Genomic DNA, 21,875 nt, shown 5'->3' with positions numbered 1-21,875 from the left:
CAAATTATGGTAAACTGAATTTACTGTTAAGTCATTGGGTTCATTCTAACTAATGCATTAACCTTTGTGTGAAGTGAACTCTGCTAATACAAAACACTGATGCTCTACATTCAAGATGGTGAAATATATTATTCTAACAATCTTCCCCAATCTGCACTTTGCTGTGTTGAACAATGTTACCGCTGTTGCATCTTACCAGTAACATTTAATCACTTTTCATTGTATAGGAGGATAGTGACCTTTCATATAAGGGTGACAATAAATGGTCCATGAGTTGAAATGACAAAGAGGTACATTTTCACATCCTAACAGGTGCAAGAAATCCACCAGCAGACTGTCAATCAAAAATGCCGTGCACACCCCCACGCAGTGCTGACAAGAGCTCCAATCAGTTAAGTGGGAATAGGGGATGTGCCAAGGATACACTGGAGTGCTGACCCCTACAAGAGGTCCTGAGATGATTCAAAAAATGAATTTCGAACATATAAAATCAAGTCGATTAGTGAAATGGTGGAGAATTTCATAGAAGCGATACTGAATAACGCCCAAATATTGTCACTTAGTGAGAAGTAGATCAAAGGGAGGCAGAAATCCTATGAAGGCACAGATCTGTGTGATCTTTTTGACTCTTAATACTCTGTCCACCCACATTGAACTGCAAAGACAAAGCCTCGACTCTCTCTTTTTGGAGAGAATTCCTTTTAATTACAGCAGTTAGTTAATTAGGACTATAGAATCCCATAAAAACTCCCTTTAGAAGTAATGAATTGAGACTCGAGTTCCTTGAAAGATGCCGTCTTTAATTCTAAGTAAGATTCTTGACACTGGGCCCCATGAAACCTATTAAAACAAAATATAAAATTGACTTTGGAAAGCTAAAATATTTCCTTCTGACAGCAGCGTTATGCAAGGATGACGGGCTAATTATACTTGACTCATTGTCAATTCATTAAATAGCACATAATTTTCTGTTGAGAGTGAACAAGTCCGCAGAACTTCAACAGAAGTGCTTCATTCAATGGTGAGTGTTCGTATGATTAAAAAAAAATGCCCATCATAGGGACAGCTTGGTTGCCTTTTACTTCTTCATTTTATAGCACTTTAGTCCTGAGCTGACGTACGACTGCGGGTCCTTTGCAATGTACTTAGATACAGGTCCTAAATGACTCATCTTCATTCTCCCTCATACCCTCATACTAATTCACAACTACTGGAATGTTGTGACTAATGGGCAAGGTGGTGGTGAGGCTGTTCAACCTTACTGAAAATGATCATATAGTTAATGAGGAAAAATGAGAGCTTCATTAGGTAATTTGCAAGCTGAAGTCTTGTAAAATCTCCACCCACTTGCTTTGATTATAGTGATACAAGACAATGTATTCATTTTAAAACGCAGATTCAAATCTAAAAATATGTATCCTGACACATAAAAAATGGTTATCAGAATTATTTTTTGTTTTTTTTAATTGAGTTGTTTATTGAACATTTAAATAAAATAAATGGTTAGAGGATATGATGTTTCATTTTTTTGGGGGGTTAAGTTTTGGCAGTTTGTCTATTTCAATGGTATTATTACTATAAATAAAAATATATACCTATTTTTCATTATTTTCTATCACACATGCATATTTTATTATTTTCTGCGCCCATTTTGGCAGATAAGGTTATAAAGTCTAAGAATTGCCAGAATTAAACTTTAACTGCCGTATAGAGATGACAGTGTATTCTTTAATTTATTTAATTTAAAAATGAAAGCCATGTACGACTGTGTGAAATGTAATCATAAAATGTGCAATGATAATATTTTAGGGATTTACAGAAATATCAACTCTTATACCGGTTGAAGATTATTTGATGCACTCATTTTCATCATAATATTATGGAAAGATAAAGTATAGATATTTTTGGTAATTGTTCTGCTTGTTTTAATCTTCAAAGATCAGTAGAAACACATTTATTTGAATCACACATTTCTCAATGAGGCTGTTATGTGCTCTCCTTTGAGTTATTCTGTGTCTCCTCAGGAGTTTCTGGTCTGTGATTAGTGGATGGTGCTGTCCACTTTAGCCTGTTTAAGGTTGGAATAGAAGGCACTCTCACTCCAATGCCCTCTGACTATTTGCCTTTATTTGAGGATGGCGGCCCGGTTGTCCAGTTTTGGGGTTTTAGATCCGTTAGATTAGTTCATTTATCTTGGTTAGTTTAGGGAGTCTGATACTCCTGGTCCTACAGCTCATTGCATGGCTAACCCAGACTCGCCCTCATCATTTTCTTCTTATTGACCATGCGGCTTCTCGACTCCGACAGTTTCCGGTTAAGGATTTAATGCTGTTTGTAAATTAAATGACTTTTGCCTTACTGGTCCTTGGCTATGGTGAATTTGTCTCCCTTTATCTATCTGCAGTTATAAGTTTGAGCCAAATGTGTTGTTGTGGCTGTATAAAATGGCAAATTAATAGTTTAGTAAATCATCTGTTGGAATGCTGAAGTGGCTATCTTGAATATTTTTTTTTGTTTTTAAAGAAGGGGTGGGTTGTGTGTGTGTGTGTGGGGGGGGGGGGGAGGAGGAGGGGAGGAGGGGGAGGGGGAGGGGGGCAATACTTTCTGTATTGCAATAATGGACCACTAGAGGGCAGTTCAGATAATGACTGATCTTAAGGATGCTTTAACTGCTGTATGATGGTAAAAAGCAAATTTTAAAAGGTTATGCAAAAATGTGATTTTAGTACTCAGTCAACTTTATAATCAATTTGATTTTGTTATATTATGCGCTTGCCACACCTCTGCTACAGTTTCTCTAATAGGGATAGTTTTCACTGGAACACGCTGTAAATGCTGTTTCATTGAATAATCACTGTGGGATAGACACTAGTTTAGAATTTAAAGAGCTTCTTTTTTTCGGTTGCTGCTGCTGGAAATACAGCGCCAAAAATGAGTAGACAGCCAAGCACAAATCACTCTTGGATGTGCCTCTAATAATATATTACCCTTTGGCATTTGTTCTCTGTCAGTAATTTTTGTCTTTGTCCACTTACAACAGTTATAATAAGTCATTCTATGTTCATCATCAATATGGGGGGCTCAATAGAAGTAGCTGTTTAGAGCAGCAGTATTTCATCAGTAGATAGTGAAGCAAGTACAATGTAGTAAAACAGGCAAGAGACCTATGTAAAACAAATGAGCACAGCTTTGAAAAATGGCTTTGAAAGAGAAGAGACCAGTAGGGGGGAAATAATAATAATTGCCGAGCAAGTCGGTACAAAGCAAGTACACCAGGTTCAAAGTGTAAAAGATTTTAAGATGAGTATCACCGAAGAGAAAGAGAGATAACAGAGGCAGTGCATCGGGAAGCTTAGCATTAATGATGCACTTGGGTTGCTTTGTAAAAACGGGGAGAAAAAGAAAGGAGTCTTTTTTTTCTTTTCTAGGTAATGTAATTGCTATTGGTGATCTAACACCATCATTAAGCATGGATCAAACAGCAGTGCAGAAAGCAGCGGCATGGAACCAGAGTGTGAAACAGACAGGATTAGCGGATGAGAGAGATGTTCTCTCACGTGCAGTGCATGTTTGAAGTCTCCCACATGGCTAATTGTGGACTGAAGACACTAGCATCGAGAAGTTCAGCCTCCCCACTGAATTACAGATAGCTTATGCCCTTGGCTAGCCTCCCAGTGTTTGTGTTGATTCTTTTTCTGAGCAATTAACAATCTGACACCATGACCTTGGACTGCAGAGAGAGGGAGAGAGGGAATCTGCCTGATGCATTTAAGATATATCTACTGCTGTTCAGAGGTATAGGATAAAATAGTGCAGTAACAATATAATTTACCTCATGAATTTTGACATTTTACAAAAAGAGTGACGCAAGTCTGAAATTCCAGAAGTGACACAAGCAATAAAGAAATAAATAATAAAAAAAACGCTACAAAATTATTTCTCAAATGAATACATCTACGACAAAATGCACAAAAAAAATCTGAAACAGGCCAGGATGGCTGAAGAAAAAATAAATCAAATTGTTGTAATAGGTATTCACACTGTGGATACTGCAAATTCAGCAAACCGATATGAACGCCAAATTCTCTTCATGAATGTGTGAATATGGCCACGCTCAATTGAGTATTGTATTGTAATGGGCGTAGACCTCGGGTCAATTTTAAAACTATAGGAGGAGCCTTTAACCGGTCGGCAACAACCGCCAAATTATGTTGAGTACCGAAATTGGTAGTTGGAACTATAAGTTATTTAAAGACATTGCACTTAGCCACAACACCAACCTCCAGATCGTAGTCTGGGCTTCCAGACTACGATCACAGCCAAGATTGATGCTGTCACCAGTAGTTGGGCGGAGCCACACTCAGAAAGCAAGCCTTCAACCCTCATCTCCAGACTGTCCACACCAGAAAAACATCAACATTAGTTGGTCATTCAACTGCTTAAAACTACCGATATTCACATTTTCCAAATGAGTCACGCAGTGACTTTTTACCCTACATCTAGTGAAAAGCCTTCAGGAAGAGGTTGGGATGGTTGTGACTCTTGCCCTAAAGCCACCAAACGTGTTGCTGGTTTCTTTTAACTACATCAATGTTTACTTTGTTTCTCATTTTCAGTATGTTTGCTTGGAAAAGGCACAAGGAAAAAATATGCTAGCTATAGTATCAGTTATATTGTAAAAATATTCAAGCATTCATTACAGATAATTAGCATAGAGCCATTATTGGATATATCATTTTATTTAATTAACTATTTCATCTGTACATTTTTAGATAGTTATGAAAAATGGACATCAAATTTCTTCAGCTGCCAAGGGGACATCTCCAGGTGGCCTTTCTGTCAAAACCATTGAATTTAGGAAGCTAAAACTGTTGGTAAAACAGGTCTTGTCGAGCATTTTGTATTGTTTTTTTTTCCTTTATAATGACTTATTGATACATTTTCTGTCAGTCAACATTTGATACTTTTTTTGGTGACATTCCTGGGAGAATGATATTGAAGTGAGCGCAAGACCACAGGTCAGCAAAGAACAATTACATTTCAGTATTTTTTTAATGCCAGCATTCAGTTCTGTTTTTGATATATTGTAATGACAGCAAAGAGAACAACCACGGAATCCTGCTCTTTAAAAACTTGGTTGAGGATACGTTCAAAAGAGATAGGTGCCATACACTTTTGCGGTTCTTTGCATCAGGCGAGTCGAGGTTTCTTAAAAATAGCAGCGGTTCTTTGCATCAGGCGAGTCGAGGTTTCTTAAAAATAGCAGCAACATTAATTAATTCAAAGGCAGCCATACACAGTGTGACATTATAGTGAGTGGACGCTTGTAGTTTGGAAAAGGTCAGCAACGGTATCAGAAGAAGGGATGAGGAGTTGGAGTCAAAAGGGCATGTAGCGAGCCTGCTGGAAGAAATGAGTTTCAGAACTTGCTATGAAAAGGAAGGCATAAAGTAAGCTGATATAGTCGGCATGGCATGCAGTCAAAATCCTTTTGAAGAAGAACATCTGAGGCACTTTGTGTCCCCTGCAAAAAGCAACGTCTGTGTACCTCACTCGGTTTTAGGCTGCTGAGGGGCAGCATCGAACAAATATGCAGACATATGTGGTAGAAGTTAAATGATGATGACGAGAGGGTTGCAAGACATATGGGAAACTTACAAAGTGAAGAGAGTTGAGAGGAGAGCAATGGGTCAGAGAAAATGGCAAGGAGCAAGAAATGATCTTCAGATACATTAAATCAGAAATCAGAAAGATTGAGTGAAGTCCTCTGCCCACCGTGGGAGTACAGCGAAAATGGAAGAGATCATAAGAAGATCAAAATGAAATGACAGAAAGAATCCTTTCAGTTGAATGGTTGAAGTGACATAGAAAAATTAGGATTGCATCATCTTCAAGCAATTCACTAAAATGGTTGCCCATTCATGTCAAGTGGACCTGGGAGATGATAGGGGACAATCACGTGAAGAGACTCAGGGTTGCTATATAGTGATAATAGCACAGGATTCAAATGAAAGAAATGGTAAGAGTGACATATGAGGAAGCAATTCACACTCAGGAGGGATGAACAAACCTGAGCGGCTATGTCCTCAAGCCTGAGCAGAGGAAGTGAGGCAGTGAGGTGGGCAGAGTGCAGCAGGTGCCGCCGAGTGATTTATGTCTGTGCGCAGGCAACAAAATGTAGAAACAAGATCGGCGCACATTCTGAGATGAACTCGGGACTTTGTGGACCGCTGACTGATAGTTCCTGTCTCCACTCAGCTATGTTTTAAGATGAGACGGAAGGACAGATAAGGCCAGAGATAATTAAGTTTCAAGGATATCTCAAACAAACAAAACAAACCGGAAGGCAGTCGGGAAATAAAGGAAAGCTTGGTCAAAGAAAAGTGCTAATATGAGAAGAATTATCAGAATTTTGGGCCTTCACTGCTTTTTTTGCCTTATGTTTGCAGAAATAGTTTAATTGCAATATATAACATGTCTGCAGTTATACAGGCTGTGCTGTACAAAAACTGTGACCAAAATGTCATACTTTATAAAATAATAATCCCTTACAGAAATGCAGGAATCAGGGGAAGGAGGAACAGAGTAAGCCGTGATGGGGGTGAGCAAAAAAGAAACCTATGAACATAACAGAACATAACAGAAGGTGCACAACTACTGCTACTTCTAACGTTTATTAAATATGAATTAAAATGGATTATATGTCTGTTTCTATTTAAATATAAGATGTTCTACTTTAATACTCCAAATGAAGTATTCTCTTCTTACAAATTTGTGGAATAGAAAAAAAAAAGGTGAGGATGTGGACATCCAGATATCTTTTAGAGAACATGCTGTAAGACTCCTAATAAAATTGTATAAGACCTTATGTAATAGAATACTGTTATTCCATTAAAAATAAGCATTGACTAGCTTTATTCACATGTATTTTGATATTCTAGCTTTATAGGAATATACCACCCCTTTTGAAGATTAACATGTATTTAGTTTATAGCCTGAATCCATACTATTATATATTGGCTCACTTCACTCCCTGCTTATCACCCTCCTTTATTTACTAGATTTACTACTGTTTTGCCACAAATCATAAAATAACTAAAAGTCTTTGCTTCCTCCTGATTCAATTGTTGACATTTCCTTCATATGCTTGCTGTTGAATCACAATTTATTTTTCTCCAAGTTGTCACACTGTGCTGGCTCTCTGATGTTGATTTGGCCTCTGTCCTTCTTAGTATGGGTTAATTCCTGCTTTATTTTGCTAACAGGATAAAAGAGTCAGCTTAATTGCCAAGTTCTGTCAAGTCAAGATAAAAGGCTAATGATAGATGCAATGGTTTCGGTGGTAAAATGCGAGACTGGCTTCTAGCTTACACTGATGGAGAGCCTGTGAGCTATTTTGCGTGGGGTCCCGTAAGAGTGGAGGTGGAAGGCACCTTTTTATAGATACCACCTCTTACAGGGCCTTCCCAGACCGTGGAACATACGTCTCATATCCAACTGGCGTGGGGTATCAGGGATGAAAGTGAGTGTCGGAAATTAAATTCTGCCATTTTGTCCCCTATGATGTGACATACTGGAATGCAACCAATGGCTTTTTTGTTTGTCTTCACCGACTGTGACAATATCACCTCCTCCCCAGTGTTGTTAATTCCTTCCGATCCTCAGTGCAAAAAGCTTTCCAATGTTTGCATCATATGACAGTATATTACTGCCGACATTAACAATTTCCTAATAAACACTGGTATATGGTATTATGTTCTCCGATTTAAAATGCCCATGTGAATATGCACAACACATGCAGGCGTAAACTAATTGTAATACCCTGGAGACAAAAACGTAATTGCAAGCTATATGGTTTAAAAGAAGTGACTTGAACACCAAAATGAACACAATGTTTTACTGACCAAGCTAAGAGTCAATACTGAAAACATGCCTGCTATTTTGAAAATGAATCTTCACTTTAAGTGTCAGTACATCATTTTCATGTTGATACGATGTCTGTGGGCAGCTGTCTGCTGTGTACTTTGCAAATCAACTAGCTAATAATTTAAAGTATAGGGGGCAGCAACAAGTGTATGAACACCTTTACAGGTTTATGAAATTCAAAGCAACCTAATGACTGATATTAACTCTGTGAAACGAATTTCAAATTGATCAAAGTCAACACATTTCTACAGTATTTTTTAAGACATCTTTGGAAGGTTCTTTTACTGGATAATCTTGTGTTTAACACATGTTCTTTTAATCATATTCAGACTCTGTAAATGGTAAATGGACTGCATTTTAAAAGCCAGATCATGCTGTATTCATGGCCTTGGTCTGATTTAAAAATAAGTTGTTATTGCACACATTTTTATAACATGTTTTTGCACACAGCGTAGCAAGTTAGTTTGAAGCCATACAGTGGTGAATCACAATGAAAACCTCATAATTTAAATGGAAGGTCGCCTGGCATTGTACAGATAGAAATACATTTTCTGAAAATCGTTAACTACAGTGGTGTGTATTTTTTTCAATCAGAACAACCCTAACAATCAAGTACTACATTTAAACAAAATCACACCTAAAACAGAACTTTAGGCTGAAAGAAGCCACTCAAAATCTTGATGGGGGAAGGCAGGGCAAACAACAACAACAAAATGGCAGCTGTGATTCGTGCTCTCTTTTTTAGAATCAAACCAGGGAGAGCTATACCTGCAAGTATTACATATTACCAAGAGACTTGCCTCCAGGGAAGCCAGATGGCCAGTCAGAGAAATGGAAAAGAATGTGGATGATCGAGTTCTTGCTGTTGAAACCTCTGCATTTTACAGTCATTCCTCCAGAGAGATTCCGCTAGAAATTCATTCCATGTAAAAGCTGAAAAATCTAGAAACTAGAGTGTGTATGAGTGGGCTGGTAATGTGAAAATATATAGAGAGGTGAGCCAAAATATGCTTTATACCTGTTGGGTTACAGCTTTGGACTGTGGGCTACCTGATCTTCCTTAGCCCCCTGTTACAAATGGGCTAGTTAACCACCAATCCAAAATACATTTCTATAGAAGCCTCACTTAGCTTGAAAAACCTTGGGAAACTCTGCAGTAGAATAAAAGGTTTAACTAAGAACAGTACAGCATGTCAGGTACACAAGAGTGTAGCAGCTGACAGCCAGAGGAGAAAAGTGGTATTCCCATACTGTTGTAGTCTGTAAATACTGCTTTGAAGAAATTCACTTGCCTGTGTACAAAACATATCAAAGGATTCCCACTCCTTTTGGGACTATCAAAGAGTGTTTCTGTCTGTGTGTCAGAAAATGTGTATTTTCTTCCAATCCATGTTTGGATTGAAGCGTGAATGGCCAGTGAAAGTATGCATTTTGGTTTATGTGTGACTAATCAATTAAGTGAGTGAGTAAACAAATGAGTAACTGCAGCAAGTTGGTATCAAAATGATGGACAAAATGCAGAAAGGAAGTGCTGTTGGGGGACTATATGAGATTAAATATTTTCCATCTATCTTGAGTCATAGCTATGTCAAGGAAAGGGTGAAGTCATCAGCTCAGGGGAAGCTCTTTTCAGTAACAAGAGTCTGTATTAGCATTCACATCCAGAGTCCAGAAGTGAATTTCCCCATCATTCAGCTATTCTCCACAATACTGCTCATCAAAAACTGAAAAGAAGTCGAGCAAAGATACAAAGCAGAAAACGTGTGATATGCAAGCAAAAAAAAAGCAAACAACTACCTGAACAAGAACAAATGTCTTATCAGAAACAGCATAGCTTGATCTCAAGATTATGCAGAAAAGGATGTGCAATCAGTCTTATTTATCTATCTTTCTGCACAATGCTGCTGCCAGACAAACATTTGCATCTCAGCGAAGATTAGGGTTTAAGCGAATACACAAACACCCATCTGACAACAAGTGATGTCTTGTTATACACAAAGTGATGCCAAACCAACTCTGCTTCATTCAGTAATAATCCGTGGGTACATAGATTCTACCTAACCTGCTTTTAAGGGCTAAGTAATCAAGAAGCAGACTTATTTTCCACCAAAGCAGTATAAATAATTACCTCTGGTTGCCTTGCTGTGGGCAGATTTTTGTTTAGGAGGAGTGGCGGTGGTGTGGGTCATACCTCGCATTCTCGGGAGCCTGAGATAGTATAGGTGCAGGGTCCGGTCCCATTGACAAGCACATCCATGGCCTCAGAGTTGGTGGGCTTGTAGTCCACATAGTACTCCTGCAGGGGGGAGCTCAGGGTGCGCTCCGTCTCTCTAGCTTTCTTGCGACGTTTGCGGGAAGCTGCAGAATGCTCCTGCAGCTGCTTGACACTGCTCGGGTAGCGCTTCCAAGACACGTAGATCACCAACAGGATCATTGCAACAGAGAGAAAAAGGGCAACGCTGCCGGCCACGATCTTATGGAAGGACACGGGTTCCAAGTCTTGCTCTGGGGGAAGTGCCACAGGTGGGGTAACCACTGAAGACGTGGAGCCCCTAAGAGATCCCTCACCTCGCTTTCCAGAGCCAGTAGGTGAAGCCAGAATGGCCGGGCGATGCTCAGTCTGAACAGGGACATTGGATGGGTTTGGAGGAATACTCACTGTGAGCGTTGTTGCTGGGTTTGATTGACAAACACCAAAAGCTTCAACAGCATCCATCACTTTTTCACCCTGGGCTTTCTTGGGGGAGGCGCAAATCATGGTGGTCTCCTTTGCCCCTCTAAAGTTTCTCAGCCAGGCCACCAGAGGACAGATGGCAGGGCCACAGTCCCATACATTCCCAGCTAAGCTAATCATAGTCAAAGAGATCCAGGCATCAACCACCTCCTGAGAAACATTGGTCAGCTTGTTGGAGTCCAGGTTGAGGGTCTGCAGGTTGGGTAGGCATTGGTAAACCACAGCATCTACCTCAGTCAGATCATTCCCCGACAGATCCAGTTTCTGGATGGAGGCCCAGGTCCAGGTCAAGCCCTGGCTCATCGAGCGGATGCGATTCCACTGCAGGTAAAGAGCCCGCAGGTTGTAGAGGCGAGGAAAGTGAGAGAAATTAATCTTTGAGAACTGGTTATGCTCCAGATGCAGCTCAGTGAGTTTGACGAGGCCTGAAAATGCATTCCGAGTGATACTGCGCAGACGGTTGTAACCCAGATCGAGGAACTCAAGATTTCTGCAATCTTGGAACAGACGTACTGGGATAATTTTTAGAGAGTTTGAACGTATGTGAAGGCTGAGGAGCTTCCGGAGGCCCTGGAACTGCCCAGGCTGCAAGGCTTGCAGTTTATTGTATGACAAGTCCAGATTACGCAAATTAGGGACAGGGTGGAATGTGGTGTTGTGGAGCGATGTGATCTTGTTGGAACTCAGGATCAGCTCTTTTAGCCTTCGGACCCCCTGGAAGGCCATTCCATCCACAGAGGCAATGTAATTATGGTCCAAGTAAAGCCAGATGAGGTGGTTGAGGCCTACAAACTGGCCTGCACGAAGACTAACAAGGCTGTTGTACCTTAAAGACAGGCCCTCACAGCCTCCCGAGAGATTCTTGGGGACATCACGAAAGGCGCTTGACTCACAGTAGACAATTTTTCCATCACAGCGACAACTCTTGGGGCATGGGCGCTCACTTAGAGATGGATTTGCCGCCAGCCATACCTGCATCAAGAGTTGGACCACTAGCCAGCGACGCCGCAGAGCAGAGCCTAGAGTTCGGGGAAGGGAGAGAAGCAAAAGAAAATGGAGAAAAATGTTAAGTAAATAAGCTTATTACAAACTCAATACATCTGAATTAATATTCTACTATTTTAATTTTGAAAACAAATACATTCTACACTCTGAGTGGTTTACTGTTCTTGTTCAATATTGGAAATGATGGAGTCCAACAACATTTCTTCTTCAGATAAAATGGATAGAGAAGATAGAATATATATTTATACACACTCAGATATGATTTATTGCCAAAGAAAAGATGAGGCCCAACAATCTTGGCAGTTTTGCTTACAACTTCTGTAGAGGTGTCCCGAGGCAAACAGCAAGTATTTTCTACATTTGGATTGTTTTCTTTCTATTGTCAAGTAAAAATACTGAAACAAAAAGTGAACCACTTCATTTACATATTCAATATGATGATTAACGTGTGTGCATCTAAATGGAAATTACATTAATTCCTTTAATAAATTAATCTAAAAAAGCTTCAAATCAAAGCCACTGAGATATGAAAGTCAAGAAAATCACAATCAACTGCTGCCATATCCTGAATTGATGTCTTTAAAACCCTTTTCTTCAGGATTTTTGGTTCGTTTGTGTGTTTACAACCTGAAATAGTTGGATTTCCTTTCACCTCCTTTAAAATGGTGTTACTGCCTCCAAGATGTGTTGCAATTAAATGGCTAGTTTTTCTTCCATTAGGAGTGGGTATCATAATGTGTAATGAAACGTTGTTTTTCTTAAAATGGACATTATATGATTCCTATCGAAAAAAAAAAAAAAAGTATTGTTTAGGTAGCTGGTATCAAAGTCAAGGTATCGGTGCTGGTAACAAAAAAGTTTGAACAATACCCAGCCCTACTTAACCTGGTATTACCAGACCCAAATTCACTGTATGTATATATGAATCTGGCTATGCTCCATTGAGGATTGTTTATAGTAGTTTTATCCTAATGGGCGTGGATCTCAGGTTAATTTTTAATTGACCATCACTGACCACCATATGACACATCTTGTGCACCAAAACACTAACACTGGCACCATTGTTGGAAAGACATTAACGTCATCACACTTAGGCAGACCAATCATCAACCAGTGTGGGTGGCTTTCAGAGCGGCTGAGCAAACCTTAACGCGAACAGGGTTTATAATTACAGTAAGGACTGTAGCAGTGTGAAATAGTCAGGTGGAGACCAATCTAACATCACAGAATTTTCAACTCATATTCAATGTTCAGGGGTTAGGTCTTTCCTATACTTCCATTGCTTAAACATAGACACAGATACCTTCCGTTTGTTTATATCTGAGGCTGTCAAATTCATTCATCAAGTCGCCAGAAATAGCATGGCGCTCCAATTCCAAAATGTCCAGGTTCCTCCCTCCTCTTAATTGTAACAGCAATGGTGTCATGCATTCCTTTAATTTTCAGGCTACAAAGTTAACACGTCCACTGTCAACATTTCCCCCTCACAACTGCCCGTGTTCACCATTCCTACTGTACACCTATTAACACATATAGTTTTATTACACGGCACATTTGCAAGATAGTGCGCTTGACAGTAATTCATCAAGCCACCATCCAGCCTACAGTATCTGCAGATAGAGATTCATTCACTAAGCACCTTATTAGGAACACATGTACACCTGCTTATTCTTACAATCATCCAATCAGCCACTCGTGGGAGCAGTGCAATGCACAAAAACACATAGGTTCTGGTCAGAAGTTTCAGCAAATGTTCACATTAATCATTAGAAAGGGAACATTTTTTAATTATCTCAGTCATCATGGCACGATCACTAGTGGCAGATGAGCTGGTTTGAGTACATCTGAAATGGCGTATCTCCTGGGATTTTCAAGCAAAAACGTCAATACAGTTTACTCAGAATGCTGCGAAAAATTAAAAACATCCAGTGAGTGGCAAGTCTGGATAAAAAAAACCTTGTTGATGAGCGAGGTCAAAGGAAAATGCCCAGACTGTTTCAAGCTGATAGAAAGGCTACGTTAACTAAAATAACCACTCTTTACAACTATGCTGAGCAGAAAAGCATATCTGAATGCACACGTCTGACCTTGAGGTGGAAGGGCTATAAAAGCAAAGGAGCACATCGATTTGCACTCCTGTCAGCTCTACCTGACAGTAGGTAGGGCTGAGGCTGCAGTGGGCACTGGCTCCCTGAAAGCGGACAGTGGAAGACTGAAAAACATAGCCTGGTCTTTAAGGCATGCTCAAAGCAAAAGCCATATCAGACTGGTTTCATGAAAGTGACAGTGAGTTAAGTGGCCTCCCCGGTCACCAGATTTTAATCCAGTGGAGCATCACTGAGATGTGGCAGAATGGGGAATCACAGCATGAAAGTGCAGCTGACAAATCATCAGAAATGATATGATGCAATCTTGTCACTACGGTCCGGGATCTCAAAGGACTGGTTAATCTTGTTAAATCTATGCCTCAAAGAATTGAGGCTGTTTTGAGAGAAAAAGGAGGCCTTACTCAGTATTGGTATGCTGTGCCATAATCAAGTGAGTGTGTGTCTACAGTACATGAGTGTGACTTCTATGTAGGTTGTAGTAAAGCAATTGCCCAAAAACGATTTAAGATTCCTTAAGCTTCTGTGAGGGAGAGACTCATCTGCATTAACAGGTCACGATCTGAGTTTTTACTGTTGGATTCAAGTCTGACAACATGTAGACAACAGCTGCTGACTGTGAATGACTTAACTCTTCTAATCCTAGTGAACTATTTCATCTATAGATTAAGAAGTCAAAGAAAGCGGGATTCTAGAACTGCGCCATGTATTTTTCCCTTGTGTGGACTCCTTACCCCAAATTACACAATCTTACACTGTGTGGTTTGATGTCATTTGCGGTGCAAGGCTACATTGAATACACACAGACAAACAATGCTGAAGAAAAAAAAAAAAAAGAAAACACACAATTTACTCAATCATATCTGTAACTGTATTTATATTCAGTCCTCCCATAAGCAATCATTGCACCAATTGCAGGGGCAGATAAGTTATGAGAGGAAGCCCATACAGAACAAATTAACATTCAAGAGCTGATGGTTGTGTATACAATCCTGGAGGCGTTTCAATTTCATCTCCAGCCATTTCATGTTTAACCAAACCAAATGCACTACAGATTCAGTGTGAATCATCGCATCGGATTTCCAAATAGGTCCATATATATATATATATATATATATGTAACCCTGACCTTATGGAATTACACAACTTACCTCTGCTGCAGAAAACAACTACTTGAATGCCAAATGTGTCTGTGGAGAATGGTTCTACGTGCTGTAGAATTCTTACTTTTTTTTTTTAGAAGGGGGGTGGAGTTTAATGTGTTTTAAATACTATTTTGAAAGTGAAGAAAAGTGGTCTGTGGCTTCCTGCGATATCATTCCTTGTTCTGAGGTGAGACAGAGTTGTTTCCATTAAAATCGTTCCCCTTTACAGAGCCCCTAATGATCTGTCATTAAGATACATTGATTTCCCCTTGAGGAGGTAGTGTGAAGGGAATCACTTCTTACGTGTGTGTTTCTCGTGGCAATATCATCAAGTATGGACTTTAGTACCTTCATCACAGTGAGATAAGACTGATATGTCTGGGGAGAAAGTAGCCCATACTTTAATTAGCCAACAAAATGCATAATGTGTTGGCAGATGCCATGCTAAATTCACCAACTCATTAAAATGAATGTGTCATATGGATATGTGTTCCACTGATGATTAAGTTCAGCCTTCAAACATGGAAGCTGCAGACTTTTGGGATACTCTAGGTGCAGTCGAGGCCCTTAAGCGTGACTTCAGTTTTGTAGTATTTTCCGTAATCTTTGCAGGATTTGTCAGAAATAAGTGCCTGACACAGAGTGGCTGAGAGGCATCATACAGCATATGGTATCTAACATAGCCATTTCACTCCTTGCCAAGCATCTGCTGATCCCATATGGGTATTATATGTGTGTTTGTCTGCATCTCGGAGTGTGATGGAGAGAGACACGCTTACTGTTTGTTTTCTTAGGAATCTTTCATCATTCCTTGCAGATGGAGGGAACCGTGGAACTGTGCAGATAAGTTGTGCTGGCTATTGATTATACCAGCAGATACATCAATCATGTTTCTCCATCTTGAATCCAACATATGCAATACTTTAACATAAATATTGCAGAGACAGAAAGGTGATCACAAGATGCAGAATTTCTGAGTGCTCCCCATTTGTTGCTTGCTCTCAGGTTTCTGGATGTACCTTTAACTAATTAGTCAACATCTCCAAGGCTCAAAGGCTTATACGACGAAAACAAAACACAGGTAGAGACAACAGAAGTTTACTGATGGAGAAGAATGCCTGTGTGTAAAGTTCCATGTGCATTTTGATTGGGAAACAAAATGTGTGGGCTGCTGAACATGAATGCATGTTTTCAAAATTTTGTGTTTGACTCGTATCCCGGGAGGCTTGTAGAAACAACCCCCCAATTGCTTTTATTTCCCTTGTGCATAGAAGGCATGCATCATGAGATGTGGCTCCACCATCTCTTAGAGATTGAGGCTGCTTCACAAGACACCTCTCTCCCGTTACTGACACTGTATGTGGTTTAATGAGTGTTCCGTGCGCTAATGCCTTTGTAAGCCATCTCCTTCCCCACCACTCTTCTAATCTTATTCACAAAGGAACACGAGTCACCCTCCGAGGTGTCACTCACAGGGTTTGCGTCTCTATTAGCGCTTACCTTATGCACCTCTGCGCATTACTGCTCCTCTGCCGTAACTACAAAGATGAACATTTTCTCCTTCGTGCTCCCTCACGTTGAAACAATGCTAGTTTTGCTTGCCCTTGAACCCTGCAGCCATCAGGCTGTTTTTATAATATGCAGTCTATTTATATGTATGTGGTCGACCATCTCTGCTGCCCTTTTACTCCCCTTGTTGATTTCCATTTTCACTCCCCATCTGGCTTTCTTTTTCCATCCTTCTTGCTTTCAGATCCACCTTTTTATGATCAACATTCATCTTGCTTACTTTTTACTGTTCGGTATGACAACATATAAATCGGTGCTTATCATGTTTTCCTTGTCACACAATGCCTATAGACAAGTCAAAGCTAAAGTTTGTCCAAAGGCATATGTGTCATGTTTAGTTATGTAGCAGGCAGCCCTGCTGTCCTCAGCACGAGAAGATGGCTATTTCTGCCTCTCAACCCTAACACATAGAGAGAGTGAGTGCACTTTACTGCTGACCTAAAATAAAACCAAATGTAGCTTAATAACTTGGCAAATGGACTCGCTAACTGGTGCACTTTGAGTGCACACAAGTGGCTCATTGCTATTTGCTGCCTGTCATTGACAAAACTGCAACCTTCCTCAGTCTTGACTGCAGAGAGGCTGGACAGCAGCCTAACACATAAGGAAGGACGTCCCCCAAATCAGCCTAAGCCATCCTATTAGTCTCCAATTATCTTTTGGATGATAGCAAGGCCTGCCAAGTCAGACCCATTTCAACAGCGGTTGGAAAGCAGTGGGTTCTGGTATGCCTGTTGTATATTTGTTACACTGATTAGGTGGAAAAGCACCATGGGGAGTACGTTTTATGAATGTTATGCACAAACAAACACACATACAGTACATACGGATATACTGTAAATACTCCCCCTCTACATACATAAAGAGAGAGCAAGATTGAGAGAGGGAGACTGTTTTCTTTTTACTCCTTGTCTGATTGCTGATTTCCCTCGGTGGCAACAGTTCCATGAAGGCGAATAGAGAATAAATAATCAGCTCTCTCACTTCAGTCTATTATAAAAACTAAGCTCTGAACTCACTAAAGTACTTTTGCACTAAACACAATATATTGCTGGAATGGAAAATCTGTTTAGGCTCAATACAAACAGGGTTGTAGCCTTATTTATATATATATATATATATATATCACGTTAAAAGCTGTGTTTTGTTTCATCTACCATGTCATCCTGTTATCTCTTAGATACCCCGAAAAAAACAAGCATTCTGGTCAAGTTGACCCATTAAATCCAAAGTGATGAAACACATCCCTGGAAAGAAAAAAAAAAAAAAGGTGCAGAAACACTAAAAACACCTGTTTCTCCTTAAAGGAGAATAAATTCACATTGTGCGTGTGCGGACGTGTGTTTCATTAAGTGGGGACATTTTTGGAACGTAAATATATTGTTTCTGCTCCACACTACTTCAGATGGTTACTTTGGGATTTAAACTGGGTTTTAGGATTTACTTTTAGACTTAGTTTAAGGTCAGAATCAGGGTTAGTTGTGGTGGTAAAGCTTCAGGTTAGAGACTAAGTAATTCAAAATGTCAGTGGGGGTCTGTAGCACTGCTGACTGGCTCTCTACCATCAGCTGACACTTTGAGTGCCATCTTCCCGACCTGTCAGACTGAACTACATGTGGTCTGTACTTCAATCCAGTTTTAATTGTGTCATGTGAAACAATAAAAATGATCATCCTCTGACCAGGGTTATAATCAGACAATTCTAAACATGACATGTTTTTAGTCAGCATTAATAGTTGGCAGTGTTACTAACTATTACAGGCTGTACTGCAATAATGGATGCCACATCCAAATTCCTTCACAAGCTGTTGATGTTTTTATACTTTTAAAATAGGAAAATGTTCATAAAAAAAAACAAAAAAAAAAAACACAGATATTGCCCTTAAAGAGCCCTTTAATCTCCTCTGTTCACCTGTTTCACCTGACATTTAAAAAAAAAAAAAAAACTGCCTGTTGGATGCTGCTGGGCCAGCAGAAACCCATCTGTTGCCTATATTGAGCTACTCTTAACACACAGACAAGACATGGAAATATAAGTCTGAGTTTAACATTCACACCATGTTAGTTCCTATTTTTGAAGACAGCTGGTCATTCTTTTCCTCCCCCAGCAAATTTCTTTTTTTTTTTTCAGATGCAGAGACGATGTGCGAAATGCCATTTGCACTCTAAATTTATCCTAAAGTTCTGTAACTGCATCTCCAGCTGTAGCTTTTTACCGTCCTTACCCCACTGTTCCCTTCCTGAGCAGCAGATCTCTAATGATATGGTCCGTGAAACATAAGTGCATTGCATGCTGTTAATGAAGAGCATCGCACTCAGCTACACTGGTGGACAACTGAGACTGCATCCCCGTGTAATCAGCAAATTGTGAGCAAAAGCACGACGCTATGTGGTTTAGAGAAGTTAAAAAAAAAAAAAAAAAATGTATGGGGGGAGGGCAGGGGGGGTTGTGCACCTGGTTTGAAGGCATGACTGCAGTTCAGGTATTAAATTCATTTCCAAAGACAGTGGAGTAATAAGTACAGTATTTTACATTTAAATCATACTTAAATGTAATGTTTTCAATAGACATCACATAAGCCAACCTTATATTTATTTGTTTTAACCACATCCTTTAATATGTTTAAAACCTATTATTAGGTAACAGTCACTGACACAAATGCCATTATTAAATTCAGAAATAAGAAACTAAATCTGACTCTTTTTGCAGTGCACCTGAAATGCATCTGAGCTCCCACAGTGTGTGCTGTATGGCTTTGTGTGCCGTTGTAGCTTATATTGATGTGGTGCAGTAACCTGCTGTGGGTCGATATATCATGCGGTCTCACAATTAATGGCACAGCACCACCAGTGAACTTGGCCATCTGTATACTAGTTAAGGATGGCTGAGAAGATTAGGCTACCTAACACACTAATATTGGAGCAACAGAACAAGCATTGGACAATTAGAAAAATATGTGGAAAAGAGGGTGACAAAATACAAAACACAATACAGTTAAGGAAAGGGGGCAAAGTGAAAGGGGGGCTGATGAGGTGGTTGGTGGGGGTTACGAGTGGATGACTGCGCACGCGTACGGGAGACAGAACGGGGGGGGGAATGGCAAATTTTAATTAGAAGTGAGAACAAGATGGGATAAAACGTGCATGCGCGCAGACACAGATATATGATCATGCGTTATTGAAGGAGAGGCGCGCACTCACACACAACCACACACTCACGCACGCAGAGTATCGATACATTAACGGACAGTTCAATGCTCGGTTCGGAGAGTGCCTCTTGATAGCAGGTGCAGAATACGACGGGTTTCCTGAATGGGAATTAGTCTGCTGAGCAAAACCTGCACAGAAGAGTTTTTTGGGGAGGCGTTAGCACCGCGCTGCAACTGGACAATAGGCTTCGTGCGTACGGATAGGAGACAAATGATTATGCAGGACCACGCTTTATAAAGTTGACTGGCTTCCAACATTTACCGTGATTAGCATTCTTGTCCATGTCAATGAGCCAGCCACTCTAACTAGTCAAGAAAACAGCGGATAGTCCCCACTCAGACAAACAGGCTGATTTCCTTTGCTCGTGATTTCCAGATCGAATATTTTAACCTCACAATGTTGAAAAAAAAAAAGACTAAACAAGTATCCTCAGTCTCTAATAAGCCATACCGCCAGGGAATGGAGGAAAAACACATTGCAGGTCTGCGACTAACAGGCAACAGCACAGGTTTCAGCCACATTCTACAAGCTCCTCGAACCACTTAATACAAGACACCAACCAACGCGCTGATGTTCCAACAGCGCGTTTTAAAAAAAGACGGATCATTTCTATGCATACATGCGATTCAAAGCAGGTTGTGCGCGGAAGAAACACTGTATTTTGTGGTGTGTTATGAGAAGGGAGGACAGCTGTAGTAGATTTCGCAACAGCCTACGCTATTAAAAAGATGGAAACAGAAGCAAACTTACCCATATCCGCTTATCTGTTAGCTCCAGCCTACAGGTTTTAATGGCTTCTAGTGCGCGACATCCGAGTCCGCATGACGCGCTTTCCACAGACAGGTATCGTCCTAATCCACTAGCCCGGTCTCTCCGCGCAGCCGCCGACTCCAAAGCGCACCTGCCCTTTACACTCCCGGACCTGGATGTGCTATCCGGTTTAGTTCTGCATCTATAACCGTGCAAGCGAACCGGGGCGAATGTCATTTACTTCCAACTCCAGATTGAAATAGTAGAAATCCGGCTTCAAAACTCACCATCCATGTCTTCGCAGCAAAGGATCATTCTCTTTTTTTTTTTTTTTTTTTTTTTTTTTCAAGTAACAGCCAAAAAGAGTACTGCAGTAGGCGCAGACAATAACGAAGCCACATCCAAGTAAGTCATGTCAGTCTCACATGCGCATCGATATTCCTCAAAAATCCGGTCACAAAACTTCACAAATGCGGTGGCATGATGCATAAAAAGAAGCAGGACGTAATTTTCCAGTGAAGTCGAGCCGCCGTTGGATTCCTAGTAAACCTCTGCGTCTCTATTCTAAAGGATGCTCAGTCCCGATCCGCGCATGGCGCACAGAGGAAAGTATCGTTAGGTTACCCCCTCACTGTGGAACGCTGTCAACGAGTGTCACAGGAGAGTCAAATATCCAAATATCCACCTTTTTTTTTAATTTTTATCCCAATGTTCCTTTCATTCTCGCTGTTGCTCGCTTTGAAATACAGCATGACGCTGTTGTTAATCACGTCTACATGTCAAAGCAACTTTGTCAGGCAGAATCGGAATGCCCTCTTCTGGTGAGACTACGATCCAGGAGCTCGTCCAAGGGTGCATCACGAGTTAAATGTTATCGTGGCACGGTTTTGAAGGAAGGTTGCCGCAGAAAAAAAAGAAGGGAATTTATCATCACAGTGAATCCTAAACCAAGTATTACAAGAGACTCTTAATTTAACACCGTCGTTATAGGCTTGAATTTAAGGATATACATATGATTTTAGAAATATTTTCCCAATTCAGCATTAAAGAAAGTGAAAGCAACATATACGTTTGTAGATGATCAGGAATTATTTTTGGCGTTGTTGTTTGTGTATGTATATACGTGTGCGTGCATATTTGTGAGCACCGCAAATTAAGAGTTAGACCTTCAGGATGAGGGTCATTTTGGAAAGTGGCGGCATCTTGGACGATATAAAGGAACGTTTGAGGATTAAGTCTGTTTTAGTTTTACGTTTAGAATTACAGTTTGGGTTTGCTTATGATTGTTTGTGGCTGGAAACACGTATACACGGACGTATGTGAGACAGCGGGCCCTATTGCAAAGCCACATACTGTGAACCAATACAAACTTCTGCCGGGTGCTGTCCATGGTGCTGAAATTGCACATCTGCGTGGATGAAATCAAGCCTG

General features: G+C 40.3%; 1 protein-coding gene across 2 annotated transcripts in view; it reads right to left on the bottom strand.

Moving 5' to 3' along the window:
- Window positions 1-21,272, bottom strand: part of LOC138205798 (leucine-rich repeat transmembrane neuronal protein 4) — a 107,137-nt gene extending 85,865 nt beyond the window's left edge. Inside the window, exons 1-2 of one of the 2 annotated variants that reach the window (XR_011178905.1) lie at window positions 20,445-21,272; window positions 10,055-11,679 (exon numbers count right to left, since the gene is read on the bottom strand). Coding sequence is in view for 1 of the 2 variants with exons in the window: in XM_069162060.1 (XP_069018161.1) it covers window positions 10,118-11,679; window positions 20,445-20,448 (1,566 nt within the window). In the remaining variant the exon portion in view is untranslated. The remainder of the gene's footprint in view (window positions 1-10,054; window positions 11,680-20,444) is intronic. The other variant, XM_069162060.1, reaches the window with a different exon arrangement.
- Window positions 21,273-21,875: the final 603 nt, after the last annotated feature.

Source organism: Embiotoca jacksoni, unplaced genomic scaffold (assembly GCF_022577435.1).
Source record: "Embiotoca jacksoni isolate LCO1_2020_lvr unplaced genomic scaffold, fEmbJac1.0.p SCAF_10, whole genome shotgun sequence".
Classification (NCBI taxonomy): Eukaryota; Metazoa; Chordata; class Actinopteri; family Embiotocidae; genus Embiotoca; species Embiotoca jacksoni.
The sequence above is the reverse complement of the archived record's forward strand: the minus strand, read 5'-3'. Positions and strand labels throughout refer to the sequence as shown.